This window comes from Diceros bicornis, chromosome 2 (assembly GCF_020826845.1).
Source record: "Diceros bicornis minor isolate mBicDic1 chromosome 2, mDicBic1.mat.cur, whole genome shotgun sequence".
In the NCBI taxonomy this organism is placed as follows: Eukaryota; Metazoa; Chordata; class Mammalia; order Perissodactyla; family Rhinocerotidae; genus Diceros; species Diceros bicornis.
The window spans coordinates 85,097,814-85,112,938 of record NC_080741.1 but is presented as its reverse complement, the minus strand read 5'-3'; the positions used below and the strand labels follow the sequence as shown (position 1 = coordinate 85,112,938).

At 43.0% G+C, this 15,125-nt stretch overlaps 1 protein-coding gene across 2 annotated transcripts in view; it reads right to left on the bottom strand.

The window, feature by feature from the left end:
* MKRN2 (makorin ring finger protein 2) overlaps positions 1-12,640 on the bottom strand; it is a 35,179-nt gene extending 22,539 nt beyond the window's left edge. Inside the window, exon 1 of one of the 2 annotated variants that reach the window (XM_058565374.1) lies at positions 12,535-12,640. In XM_058565374.1, coding sequence (XP_058421357.1) covers positions 12,535-12,560 — 26 coding nt within the window. In that variant the 5' untranslated portion in view covers positions 12,561-12,640. Of the gene's footprint in view, positions 1-2,670; positions 2,748-12,534 lie in introns of those variants that run through there. The other variant, XM_058565368.1, reaches the window with a different exon arrangement.
* Positions 12,641-15,125: the final 2,485 nt, after the last annotated feature.

The following is a 15,125-nucleotide window of genomic DNA, read 5'->3' as shown; positions in this document are numbered from 1 at the left end:
AGGCCACAAGATTTGAAGACCTTCCATCCCTCCCTGCTCACCAAGCATAATCCTAACTTTCTTCACCTGTTCATCGTCCCCAAAGCAGAGGAAACCAGGCCCACCTGACAGTTTCTTTTCTCTCAGGAAGATGATAAAAGAGTACAGTCATGCATTGTTTAACGATGAGGATATGTTCTGAGAAAAGCATCATTAGGCGATTTCATCGTTGTGAGAACATCATAGCGTGTACTTACACAAACCTAGATGGTACAGCCTACTACACACCTAGGCTACGTGGTGCTAATCTTACGGGACCACCGTCGTAGACGTGGTCTGTCGCTGACTGAAACGTCATTATGCAGTGCATGACTGTATTCTAGTTTATATGTCAGCATCTCCTGAGTTTGGCTAGCATGAGCCACCTCTGAGTACACCAACAGAATCAAATTTCTGAGCCTACAAACATGAGAACTGGACCCTGTGACTTAAGTGACTATACTGAGGTGCTGTCCTATCAGGTCTTTTCTAGGTGGTCAGCTAGGCTTTTCCCAGGCAACACCCCCTAGGGATCTTCCATTAAATCAGAGACTGTACTGTAACTTGCTATAAGACTGTTGTAGGTTTACTTAAAAAGAAAGAAAGAAAAAAGGCACAGAATCTGACAAACTAAGGGTATTCTTAGAAACAAAAAAAAAAGGCCTATACCAAAGGGACCTAGTTATTCATAATACTGATTTTAAAAGTGCACAGAAAAGAATTAATATAGCAGGTTTGAGCTGCTCTCCTTTGAAAGGCCTGCTTACAAGGCTGGCCCCTGCTAGCAACTGGGACTCCGCTGGTCAACAGTTCTCTACACTGATGAAAATTTTCCCTAAATGATAGGAGTGGCTCATTGTGCCTAACTTGTCTGTACAAACAGTGTGGTTTATGCTGACCATCTGCTTTCCTTCTGTGAGTCTGGAATTTTGGCACATGCTAGGCAAAGGGTGACCAGCCTGGGCACTTAATCTCTAATGGGCTTCCCTGGGCACACGTTGCTGCATTTTTGTTGCTGAGGAAAGAGTGTGCTGTGTGACCCTTTACGGGAGGGAGTGAAGGCGGGAAGCCTACACATGGGTTCCTCCAGATGCCACCTGTGTCTTTTTCCCTTATAATCCAGCTGTGACTCCTTACTACATCATTGTAAAAAATCCTGAATACAAGTATATGCTGAGTCCTGGGGGTCCTTCTAGCCAATTTCTGAATTATAGGGGTGGTCTTGGGGATCTCAGACACAAAAGCATATTATACTTCTAAATATAGCCATGCGCCACATAATGACATTTTGATCAACAATGGACCGCATATACGAGGGTGGTCCCATAAGATTACTACCATAGGTGTGTAGTAGGCTATACCATCTAGGTTTGTGTAAGTACCTTCTGATGTTCACACAACGAGGAAATCGCCTAACGACGCATTTCTCAGAACGTGTCCCTGTAGTTAAGTGATGCATGACTGTAGTTTGATAATTCTTTTTGAGAAAAGCTACTCAAGACCGCAACATTATTTCAATCATCCTCAAATATGGTAATCTTTGATCTTTGAAGGTATAAAAGTAAAAAAAAAAAAAAAAAAAAAAATCAGTGCCAAGACCCAAGTCTAAATGACAAAGAGGCATCAGGATTAGTAAACTCATAAATTCTGGAAGAGAATAGGTTCAAAGCGGCTATATCAACAGTTCCACAAAAACGAGATCCAACAAATACCTCATTAACAGTTGCTTTTGGAGAAACTAGACAAGAAGATTTCCTGAAAAATCAGAATAGGAGACCCCCAGAGGTCCTCTACCAGATATTAATTTGTTAACGAGGCACGCAAGAGGAGAGATTTTTAGTAGTGATCCCACAATGATGCTTTTTATAATTCTACCACAATTCCCATTAAGTCCTATCCAGAAAGCTTGCCTTCTAAACTGCACTCAGTAATTATCTCTCCCATTAAAAAAAACAAATATTTAACCATCAACCAGAGCTTCTAGTTAGTTTTGCCACTTATAAGCTGGTGACTTCATGCAAGCCATTTCACTTCTGTAAGTGACTGAGCTGAGATTCAAACAGGTTCAAAAATAACTTCTAGACCACCATCACTGCCTTTAAGAAAGGCGGTGAAACAAACGTTATATAAGAGGTGAAGCCAGAGAGAAGTCAAGATGGCGGCGTAGGCAGACTCTGAACTCACCTCCTCCCGCGGACACAGCCAATTTACAACTACTCGTGGAAAAATTACCCCTGAGACAGAACTGAAAACTGGATAAGAGGAACTCCTGCAACAACGGACAATCCTAACTGAGGTGGAAGAGGCAGAGACTCCCTTCTGGAGAGGAAAAATGCCACCTTGACAAGTCGCAGTGCCTCACAGCCGTCCGGGAGCAGCTCACAGGTCCACAGCCTCCCTGGAGGAGCGGGGCCCTGAGCTGGGAGCACCCCCGCTGTGGGCATTTTGTGGACCCAGCACAATCGAGACGAGTGGCATAATATCTGACTGTGCCTGCTACTAAAACATTGGGGAGCACCCCCAGAAAAGCTGGTTCACAAAGAAACTAAAACCAGCTCTTAAAGGGCCCGCACGCAAACTCACCCGTTTCAGAAAGCAACCTAAAATCACCAGAAAGAAAGGTGCACAGTGCTTTGGTGAAAAGAGACTCACCTAATAGGCCCTGAGTGCATGTCGGTGAGAGGTGAGACCTCTCCAGGGACTGGGACATTGGCGGTGGCCATTGTTGTGGCCTGGTGTGGGCATGCTGACACAGACGTCATTGGAGTTCTCCCTGAGGCCTGCTAGCCAAGGGTCTGTCCCACCCGCTAGAGCACTGATTTAATCCAGCTCAGCCAGGGCGAGCAGCCCACCCTAGAGACTGGCCCCACCCAACAACAAGCCCTCAGGCAACTTGTGGGCCTGCATAGATTGGTGACTGGATTCTCTGCAGCCTGGCAACTGAGCCGACTTCAGTGGGGCAGGGCGTGCACAAGGAGCAGGTGGAGAGTGTGGGGCAGTGGTGGAGTGTGTGGGGCTCCCGCCGTGGAGAGACTGGGTCCACTTTGGGAGGTTGGGGCGCACACACGGGGCAGGACTGTGTTGACTGTGTGTGTGGACCTGTGGGCGGCAGGGCTTGTCAGCTGCAGAAGACTTGTGCTTCTCAAAGACACACATAGGGGGTTTGCCCCACATTCCAAAGCCTGAAACAATTGGGTGCTCCCGTGCCTGAGGCCAGCCCCACCCAGCTGCAATCCTCAGAGAACTGACAAGAGACCTAAAGGCTGGAGGCTTATAGCAATTGTAAGGCCCTGAGCCTAACAACCTGCCACGCTGGGGACCTACTCACTTAAAAGAAATACTGCAACACAAATGTGGTATTAGAACTTGCAGCCAACTGGGCTGGGGCTCCCCACACCTGATAAAGAGACTGAAGGGCTCACAACAACTACAAGCAGCTAAGCATTACAACAGGTGGCCAGGAGCATAACTCGGCCTCCCTGGGCGCCTACAGGGAGAGCAAACAGGCCACAACAGAAGGACACACGTAGCCCACATAGGGGTCACCCCTGGAACACTGAGAACTGAGGGAAGCACACGGCAGGCCTCCTAAGCCATCACTTACATAAGGTCACCTATCCAAGAGCAGGAGACGTAGCTGACCTACCTAATATGTAGTCACAAGCACAGGGAAAGAGGCAAAATGAGACGGCAAAGGAATACATTCCAAGTAAGGGAACAGGACAAAACCCCAGAAAAGGAACTAAGTGAAACAGAAATGAGCAACCTACCCGACAGAGAGTTCAAACAAGGAGTGTTAAGGATGCTCACTGATGTGGGGAGTAGATGAACTCAGTGAGAATGTCAACAAAGAAATGGAAGATATAAAAAAGAACCAATCAGAAATGAAGAATACAATACTGGAAATGAAAAATTCACTAGAGGGACTCAAAAGCAGAGGAGAGGATACAGAAGAACAGATCTGTGAGCTGGACGAAAGACTAGAAGAAATTACCCAAGCTGAACAGATAAAAGAGAAAAGAATTAAAAAGAGTGAGGACAGTCTAAGGGACCTCTGGGACAACATCAAGCACACTAACATCCGTATTATAGGTGTCCCAGAAGGAGAAGAGTGAGACAAAGGGGCAGAGAATCTATTTCAAGAAATAATAGATGAAAACTTCCCTAACCTAAGGAAGGAAACAGACATCCAGGTACAGGAAGCACAGAGAGCCCCAAACAAGATAAAACCAAAGAGGCCCACACCAAGACACATCATAATCAAAATGTCCAGAATTAAAGATAAAGAGAGAATCCTAAAAGCCACAAGAGAAAGTCAAGTTACATACAAAGGAAACCCCATAAGGCTATCAGCTGACTTCTCAGCAGAAACCTTACAGGCTAGAAGAGAATGGCATGATATATTTAAAGTGCTAAAAGGAAAAAACTTACAGCCAAGAATACTCTACCCAGCAAGGTTATCATTCAAAATGGAAGGAGAGATCAAAAATTTCCCAGACAAGCAAAAATTAAAGGAGTTTGACACCAAGAAACCAGTGCTACAAGAAATGTTAAAGGGACTGATTTAAGGGGAAAAGAGAAGACCACAAATAGGAAAAATTATCTATTTCCATGATAAGAGGGAAATGGATACAAATGCACAAAAAAGAGGTTAGGTATGAGGACTATTAAAACACTGAGAAAAAAGTTAAAAAATGGCAGTAAGTACATACTTATCAACAGCTACTTTAAACGTCAATGGACTAAAGGCTCCAATTAAAAGGCATAGAATGGCTGATTGGATAAAAAAACAAGACCCATTTATATGCTGCCTACAAGAGACACACTTCAGACCTAAAGACACTCACAAACTGAAAGTGAAGGGATGGAAAAAGATACTCCATGCAAATGGCAATGAAAAGAAAGCTGGGGTAGCAGTGCTCATATCAGACAAAATAGACTTTAAAACAAAAACTGTAAAGAGACAAAGAAGGGCATTACATAACGATCAAGAGAACAATCCAACAAGAGGATATAACACTTGTAAATATCTACGCACCCAATGTAGGTGCACCTAAATATATAAAGCAGTTATTAACAGACATAAAAACAGAAATAGACAGTAACACAATAATAGTAGGGGACTTTAACACTCCACTTACACCAATGGATAGATCATCCAAACAGAAGATCAATAAGGAAACATTGGCCTTAAACGATACACTAGAACAGATGGACCTAGTAGATATATACAGAGCATTCCATCCAAAAACTGAAGAATACACGTTCTTTTCAAACGCACATGGAACACTCTCCAGGACTGATCACATATTAGGCCACAAAACAAGTCTCCATAAATTTAAGAAGACTGAAATAATACCAAGCATCTTTTCTGACCACAATGGTACGAAACTAGAAATCAACTATAGGAAGAAAATCAGAAAAGCCACAAATACGTGGAGATTAAACAAAATGCTACTGAACAACGACTGGGTCAACGAAGAAATCAAAGAAGAAATCAAAAATACCTGGAGACAAATGAAAATGAAAATACAACATGCCAGAATTTATGGGATACAGCAAAAGCGGTTCTAAGAGGGAAGTTTATAGCAATACAGGCCTATCTCAACAAACAAGAAAAATCTCAAATAAACAATCTAACAATGCACCTAAAGGAACTGGAAAAAGAAGAACAAACCAAGCCCAAAATCAGTAGAAGAAGGGAAATAATAAAAATCAGAGCAGAAATAAATGAAAGAGACCAAAAAAAAAAAAAAGAAAAAATTAATAAAACCAAGAGCTGGTTCTTTGAAAAGATAAACAAAATTGACAAACCTTTAGCTAGACTCACCAAAAAAAAGGGAGAGGGCACAAATAAGTAAAATCAGAAATGAAAGAGGAGAAATTACAATGGACATGGTATAGATACAGAAATACAAAAGATTATAAGAGAATACTATGAAAAGCTATATGCCAACCAATTCGACAATCTGGAAGAAATGGATAAATTCTTAGAATCATACAACCTTCCAAAACTGGATCAAGAAGAAGTAGAGAATTTGAATAGACCAAATCACCAGTAAGGAGACTGAAACAGTAATCAAAAACCTCCCCAAAAATAAAAGTCCAGGACCAGACGGCTTCCCTGGTGAATTCTACCAAACATTCAAAGAAGACTTAATACCTATCCTTCTCAAACTCTTCCAAAAAATTGAGGAGAGGGGGAAGCTCCCTAACTCATTCTATGAAGCCGACATTACCCTGACACCAAAACCAGACAAGGACAACACAAAAAAAGAAAACTACAGGCCAATATCACTGATGAACATCGATGCAAAAATCCTCAACAAAATACTAGCAAATCGCATACAACAATACGTTAAAAAGATTATACACCATGATCAAGTGGGATTTATTCCAGGTATGCAGGGATGGCTTAACATTCACAAATCAATCAACGTGATACACATTAATAAAATGAAGAATAAAAATCACATGATCATCTCAATAGATGCAGAGAAAGCATTTGACAAGATACAGCGTCCATTTATGATAAAAACTCTGAATAAAATGGGTATAGAAGGAAAGTACCTCAACATAATAAAGACCATATATGAAAAACCCACAGCTAATATCATCCTCAATGGTGAAAAACTGAAAGCTATCCCTCTAAGAACAGGAACCAGACAAGGATGCCCACTCTCACCACTCCTATTTAACATAGTACTGGAAGTCCTAGCCAGAGCAATCAGGCAAGAGAAAGAAATAAAAGGGATCCAAACTGGAAAGGAAGCAGTGAAACTGTCACTATTTGCAGATGACATGATTTTATATATAGAAAACCCTAAAGAATCCACCAGAAAACTTTTAGAAGTAATAAATGAATATGGTAAAGTTGCAGGATACAAAATCAACATACAAAAATCAGTTGCATTTCTACACACTAACAACGAAGTAGCAGAAAGAGAAATTAAGAATACCATCCCACTTACAATTGCAACAAAAAGAATAAAATACCTAGGAATAAACTTAACCAAAGAGGTGAAAGAGCTGTACACGGAAAACTATAAAACATTGCTGAAAGAAATTGAAGAAGACACAAAGAAATGGAAAGATATTCCGTGCTCTTGGATTGGAAGAATTAACATAGTTAAGATGTCCATACTTCCTAAAGCCATCTATAGAGTCAATGCAATCCCTATCAAAGTTCCAACAACATTTTTCACAGAAATAGAACAAAGAATCCTAAAATTTATTTGGAACAACAAAAGACCCCGAATAAGTAAAGGAATCCTGAGAAAAAAGAACAAAGCTGGAGGTATCACACTCCCTGATTTCAAAATATACTACAAAGCTATAGTAACCAAAACAGCATGGTACTGGCACAAAAACAGACACACAGATCAATGGAACAGAATCGAAAGCCCAGAAATAAACCCACACATCTATGGACAGCTAATCTTTGACAAAGGAGCCAAGAACATACAATGGGGAAAAGAAAGTCTCTTCAACAAATGGTGTTGGGAAAACTGGATAGCCACATGCAAAAAAATGAAAGTAGACCCTTACCTTACACCATACACAAAAATTAACTCCAAATGGATTAAAGACTTGAATGTAAGACCTGAAACTATGAAACTTCTAGAAGAAAACATAGGCAGTAGCTCTTCGACATCGGTCTTAGCAACATATTTTCAAGCACCATGTCTGACCCGGCAAGAGAAACAATAGAAAAAATAAACAAATGGGACTACATCAAACTAAAAAGCTTCTGCACAGCAAAGGAAACCATCAACAAAACGAAAACACAATCTAACAATTGGGAGAAGATATTTGCAAACCATACATCTGATAAGGGCTTAATTTCCAAAATATACAAAGAACTGATGCATCTCAACAACAAAAAAACTAACAACCCAATTTAAAAATGGGCAAAAGACCTGAACAGACATTTCTCCAAAGAAGATATACAGATGGCCAACAGACACATGAAAAGATGTTCAACATCATTAACTATCAGGGAAATGCAAATCAAAACTACAATGAGATATCACCTCACGCCCGTCAGAATGGCTATAATTAACAAGACAGGAAACAGCATGTGTTGGAGAGGATGTGGAGAGAAGGGAACTCTCATACACTGCTGGTGGGAGTGCAAACTGGTGCAGCCACTATGGAAAACAGTATGGAGATTCCTCAAAAAATCAAGGATAGAACTACCATATGATCCAGCTATTCCACTGCTGGGTATTTATCCAAAGAACTTGAAAACACCAATGCGTAAAGATACATGCACCCCTGTGTTCATTGCAGCGTTATTCACAATAGCCAAGACTTGGAAGCAACCTAAGTGCCCATCAAGGGACGAATGGATAAAGAAGATGTGGTATATATACACAGTGGAACACTCCTCAGCCATAAGAAACGATGAAATCCAGCTATTTGTGACAACATGGACGGACATTGAGGGTATTACGCAAAGTGAAATAAGTCAGAGGGAGAAGGTCAAATACCGTATGATTTCCTTCATTAAGTAGTAGATAACAACAACAATAAACAAACACATAGAGACAGAGATTGGATTGGTGGTTACCAGAGGGGAAGGGGGGAGGGAGGAGGGTGAAAGGGATAATTCGGCACATGTATGTGGTGATGGGTTGTAATTAGTATTTGGGTGGTAAACGTGATGTAATCTATGCAGAAATAGAAGTATAATGATGTACACCTGAAATTTATACAATGTTATAAACCAATGTTACTGCAATAAACAGAAAATTAAAAAAAAAAAAAAAAAGAGGTGAAGCTAGCCCAGTCCTATTTTTGTAGCATATGTCACCCTTTCCACTCTCCCGTGACAAACACAAAACTACCTTGAGCACATCCAACCCGTCCTTTGGGGCATCTTTGTCATCCGCTTATAGCTATCCCTCCCCACCTATGTTATACTAAACTTAATCCAGGCCTCTTGCATGTTGTACCTTATAATGAATTTCCAACTGCTCACCCTTCCTGATGGCCAAACCACCCCTTACATCTTCCTAGAGAGCAGACTGAGATGTGAACTGGGGTGGGGAGTGAGGGGTGGGTAGTATGATGGGACATGTGCATAGCTGGAGACTCGGACTAGGGAGCTTCTTTCTGGAGGACACTCCAAAGGGGCCTGTTATCCTGCGTGACCCCAAAAGACTGTTTCCCACAGTATGGCTATTGTCTGCTGCCAGGGGTATCAGGTTCACTACCAGCACAGAACTGCCAGCAGCTCTAGCCGAGAGGTCGGGGGTGAGCCGAAGGGAATCAATCTGCTTTGCTGCAGGCCTTTCAACGGTTCCTGCTTCTAGGAAAATGCTTCTGCAAATCATTTCCCAGTATATGGGTAATCTGCATTCTCAGTGTCACCTTCCTTTACATTTTCCTGCATATTTAAACAGGCTTAAATTTTATGGCTGTACTGCTTGTGATAACAGATCCATCAAGGGGGAAGGGAGCTAATGCTGGGCATGGTGGTAGGCTTGAAATAAACTTATTAGAGGTGGAGATGAAATAAAGTATAGTGTAGTGGTTAAACAAAGAACCTGAAGTCAGGCAGCTTGCTATGTGACCTTGGGCAAATTATTTAAACTCTAAGCCTGTTTCCCCATCTGTAATATGATTATAATAAAACTGTACTTCATAGACTGCTGTGATAGAGTCCTGTGAGGTTTAACGGAGACAATACATGTAAGTGCTTAGCCTAACACATCGTAAATGCTCTAAGAGGGTTTGCTGTTATTACCTAATCTCTCAACCAGGCCTGCTGTGTTAGGCATACTATCCCCATTTTACAGATGAGGAAATGGTAGCACAGGTGGTACCAGGGTCAGAATCCAAACTGCCCAACTCCGGAGCTCAAGCTCTTCTTACCACTTACTGGCTGACAAGATCCCCCATGTTTTGTGACTTTCAAAGAATCAAAGGCTCTAGGCTTGACCTTCAGAAAACCAAAATTCTGGGTTTTCTACCAGTGATTATAAAACGAATGGACCTCTATCACATGAGGAGGAGGACAAAGAAACTGGTTACCAAGCTATAATCAAGGCCTGCACCAGGGCTATGAAAACAGATTGGAAGACATAGGGAGATGGTTTGGAAAAAGAATCAGCAAAAAATGATGCCCAGATTGAGAATGTGGATAGAGCAGCATGTCACGGAATCAGGAGAGAAGACTGACAGCACAACGCTGTGAGCAGCCATTCTTGCCATTCCAGGCAATAAACATATCGAGTGTTTTTGTCATTAAGTTTGGGAATCCTAGCATTTCACATTCATCTCTTGGAGAGAAATAACAAGGATTAAAATGGTAGCAAAATGAACACTTTGTACTGCTGCCATTCAGAATAAGCATGTACATCACATTCCACAGACAGGAAAACAAACCAAAAAACACTTTGCACCCAGAGATAAACCAAAAACAGTTGAGCACCTTGTTTAGGTTTGGTCCCCAAAATAAATCATACCTTGAACATTTCCTGTCTAAGTTACCAATGTCTGGAGATAAGACTGTAGTGAATAAGATAAAGCGAAAAAAGCGTTTCCACCACGAACACACTTGGTACTCTCAGTAATATTGCAAGTTTTTCCATTTAAATAAATATGTTGTTTTTCATTTGGCGACGCAGTCCTTGTGAGGTCTGACTCCTTCACATCCCTTTGCAAGTAAATCTCTGTTATTTTCTGTATGTTTTTGGATGAATTTTCCTTTCATATGAGCATATGAAAAGCACTGAAATTCCTGCAGTAAAGAAACTTTAGCATTTCCCAAACTTATTTGGGGGCTATACCGTCTACAAGAGCATGGATTTTGACGCCACACCTCTGCCACTTGAAAGTTGAATAACCTTGGGCAAGTCACCTCTGAGTGACTAAACTGAGGCTTAGTTTCATGATCTGTGGACTCCAGTTTCTGGATTACACGCGATATGGCTGATACGGCCTGTAGAGCACCTAGCACATTGTAAGCCTCCCAAGAAACATCGGTTAGTACTTAAACAGAACTTATCCCTTCCCAAATTCCAACCCACTCAGAGTTCATATGCAACAACATCCTGTAGGACGCGCCTGTTTGGGAAATAGAAGTACAGCTTTCAGGTCAGACCATCTCCCGATGCAGAAGGAAAAAGCAAGATGATCCTGATTTAAGTTTCTGTTTCTGCAGTTAGATGTGAAGTTAGGGGCAAGTCTCAAGTCTTTCTGAGCATAAGGTTTCTTTATCGGTAAAAATAGATACTACACACAGCTGACATCCAATTATAAAGCATTATATAAATGTGCACTATCTTGTGGACACATCTTAGGAGCAATAGCCAGAATTTGCTATACAGTCCACAATGACTAAGAATATCGCTCCAAGAGGGGAAACTTTATACAAATAAACACACACACACCAGGTCTTCACAAAAGATCTTCTAGTACAAATAACGTAGTAAAATTCTTTTCTATAGACATAAGTGCACCTTTCTGACAACTGCTTAATATAAGCCACCTGGGCCTTGGATAAACTGGTTGAACAGGTAATACAGGCTAATACCAACAGAAAACTTTTTACACAGTCACTTCTCAGTTATTCATACTAATGAAAAGAAGTAACAACATAGATGATACTTAAATAAACTATTACATAATCAAACCACACAGTTTATCTTTTTTAGCAATGTTTCCCACACAAGTTCAATAGAAACCAATTACTAAAATAAAATTTGTGCTTTCCAAGTATCAGTTCAACAAGACCAGGATCCCAGCCACGAGCTTACCAAGCAATGAGGGTGTTATACGACCAAGCTATTTCTATTCAACCCGAGCAGTCACAGTGTAGCCATCCGGTTTTGAATTTTCTACAAGCATCCATTACCGTTGGATTTCTTCAAATAAATGGGTCTCTCATTCAGATTAAGAGCATCACTTAAACCTCTTTCAGGCTGAGTTTCCTGCACTGTAAAATGGAAATAATATCTGCCTAGCAGCGTTACTGTGAAATCTAGTGACAACGACTATCAGAGCCTTGGAAATATGTGAGGCACTTAACAAACTTGCAGCGACTGCTACCTGCCGTTCTTCTCTTCCGCACAATTCTCACTTGCTAACTCCCTGCAAGCTTAGGTTGCAACGCGCTTCTTCAAACTCGTAGGAGACGAAGGCGGCCTGCGGGGCCCCAGCTTCTCCGAGGCCCTTATCATCGGCCCACGACCTGCTCCTGCGCAGGCAGCATCCCGTCTGGAAACGCCCTCGGCGTCCCTGTACTCAACCGCAAGCCTCCTCTTCCCGCGACACTGCGAGCCCCACGAGCCCTGCCCGCAGGGCCCGAGCCCCCCGCACGGCCCCGGACTGCACGTCCTTCCAGCCGGGCGGCCACACGCTTCACGCTCGCGGCACGGCCCCCGCGGCGCGGCCCGGCCCGGCCCGGCCCGGCTCCGAGACACGGCCGCGCGCCGGCCGCAATGCCCCGGCCTCGCCTTCCTGGGCGGCAGGACAGGGGCTCGCGGCCCCGCGGCGCCGCGCACTGACCTGCAGGTGATCTGCTTCGTGCTCATGATGGTCAGGCTGCAGGGCCGTGGTCCCAACGCCGCCTCTCGCTCTCGCCGCCGCCGCCTGTGCCCTGCCGCTCCCGCGCGGCCGCGTCACGCCGACGCACGCCGCCTCTCCCGTGTGTCACCTTTGCAGCGCCGGCCAGAACCCTCGCCGCCGTCACAATTGGTTCCGCGCCAGGGCTAACGCAGTGCGGACCCCCAATCCCCGCATTCCCTGTCCAGTATTTCCAAGCCTCCTGGGCGGGGCCTAACTAGCCGCCCAGTCCTTCCAGTCTCGTCCCGGGTGCCGCTGCTGCTACGGGTCTGCCCCCATCACCCAGGGCATCCCGTGGCGACCTCTCGCGTCCCCAGAATCACCTCACCGCTCCAGAGGCCAAGCTCCCGCCTTCCCTCTGCGCGCCTTAATCCCAAATACCCCTACCCCCAAGCTTGCACTCGCCAGGCCCCTTTCTCAGGCCCTGCCTCACCTGTTCCCGCCAGACCGCGCCCCCCACTTAAGCAAATCCTTAGCCCTCTCCCAGCTGCTCTTTTTCCAAGTCTCCACCCCCACCCCAAGTGTTAGTCCTCGTTTTCTTTCCTGGCATTCCTCTGCTGTTCGTCTTTCGCTTCCTGTGGTGGAACCCCAAGAAGATGTTCATGACATTTCCTCTGGCTCTGTATGTCCTGCAGATCCTGCTCTCACACCTCTCTCCAGGGCCTCTTCTCTCATCTGCACCGTCGCGGTTCCAGTCTCAGCAACCGTCACTCTGTGAAAATTAATCAACAGACACCTCATTTAAAATGGAGTCGGGGGCCCAGCAGGAGAGCTCTCAAGCCCTCCCACTCGGGTCAATTGCAGACACAGCAGGGAGACGCTGGCTCCGCCACCCCCGCAGAAGGAAAGAAGATTTTCTCCGGGCCTGGCAACAGCCCAGCCAATGAGAGGCTCTCAGCACTCAGCCCGGGAAAAGCCATCACCCTTAGAACTCCCAGCCATCCTCCAAGGGACTCTGTTTAGAACAGCCCCTCCCAGCTCGCCCTTCTCCTCTGTAAAAGAACGTTCCTCTGCTGTGTTCTCCAGACGTGCCTGTGGTTCACCATAGATTGCATGTCCTTAATAAACTCATTTTTTGCTGGTAAAATGACTTTTATTTTTAAGGTTAACAACTCCTTGCCTGGGCCCATGCAATAGCCTCTTAACTGGTCTTCTAGCTTCTGCTCCTACCCGCTTCTAGTCTGTTGTCACACAAACCCTATTTTTAAAACATAAATTGGATCAAGTCATTCACCTCCTTTAACACTTCTAATGGTTTCCCATTGCTTTTTTATTTCTCTTTAAAAGTTTTTAAAAATTGAGATATAACAAACTATAGTAAAGTGCATAAAACGCATATATGCCTCTATGAAATTTTACATATGTATACACTCATGAAACCACCACCCAGATCAGGATACACAACATTATTGACACTCCAGAGGTCTCCTTTATGCTGACTCCTGGTCAATACTTCCCAAAAGTGCTTGTTCTCACCTCTATCACCACAAATTAGTTTCAATTGCTCTTGAGCTTCATATAATTCAGTATGTACTCTTTTGTCTCTCCTCTTTTGACAAACATTATATCTGTGAGATCTATCCATGTTGTATATAGATGTGTGCTGTTCTCTCTTTTACTTTGCTATAAAAATATTGAGTCTTTCAATGAATAAGCATGGTATGTGCTTCCAATTACTTAGAACTTTTTCAATTTCTCTCAGAAATTTAGGAAGTTTATTGGAAAATTTGTAGTTTTCAGTATACATGTCTTCATAAATCTAATAAACTTTTTATTAGATTTATTACTAGATACCTAGTGGTTTTTTTGATGCTGTTTTAAATGATATTTTTTAAAATGTCCTAATTGTTTGTTGCTTGCTCCATGCTAAATTTATATATTAATTTTATTTTTTAATTTTTTTGTGTGTGAGGAAGATCGGCCCTGAGCTAACAACTATTGGTTTGGAGAGGGAGTGGCGAGATTACCCAGGCTTTGTTCTGCTGAGTTATTGGCACAATGGGGGATTCAGTTTGAATTAGTCTGTTCTGCTGTAGTAAAGGAAGAATTTCCATCACGATAGACTGTGTTAAAGGTGGGACTAAGAAGGAGGCAGGCCCATAATGTGGATTACTCCTGTGTACATCGTGCAATACCGAGAATTAGCTTTTCATAAAGTGGCTCCTAGATAACTTGAATCTGATTCACGTTGATTCAAATTGTTAAATCTAAATTTATTAAAAATGTAGATTTCGCAGAACTACTTGTGACCTGTTAAATCAGAATCTATCTTGGTGGAGCTCAGGAATCTGCATCTTAAGCTGCTTCTTATTCTTGTGTGCACTAGTATTTGAGAACCACTGCCCAGCAAGAGAACTGAAATAGCTTCCACTTGAAAGCTGAGTCTGCCTGTGATTACAAAATAAGCTCAGATCTGAGAGCCAGTTTCAATCTTCTCTTCCAAATGAGAAAAGCCAAGGATAGAAAATTCTAGGATTTAAATTGTCATAATGCTGGCTGAAACAGATGATGACAGAGCTCAGATAATCAAGGCT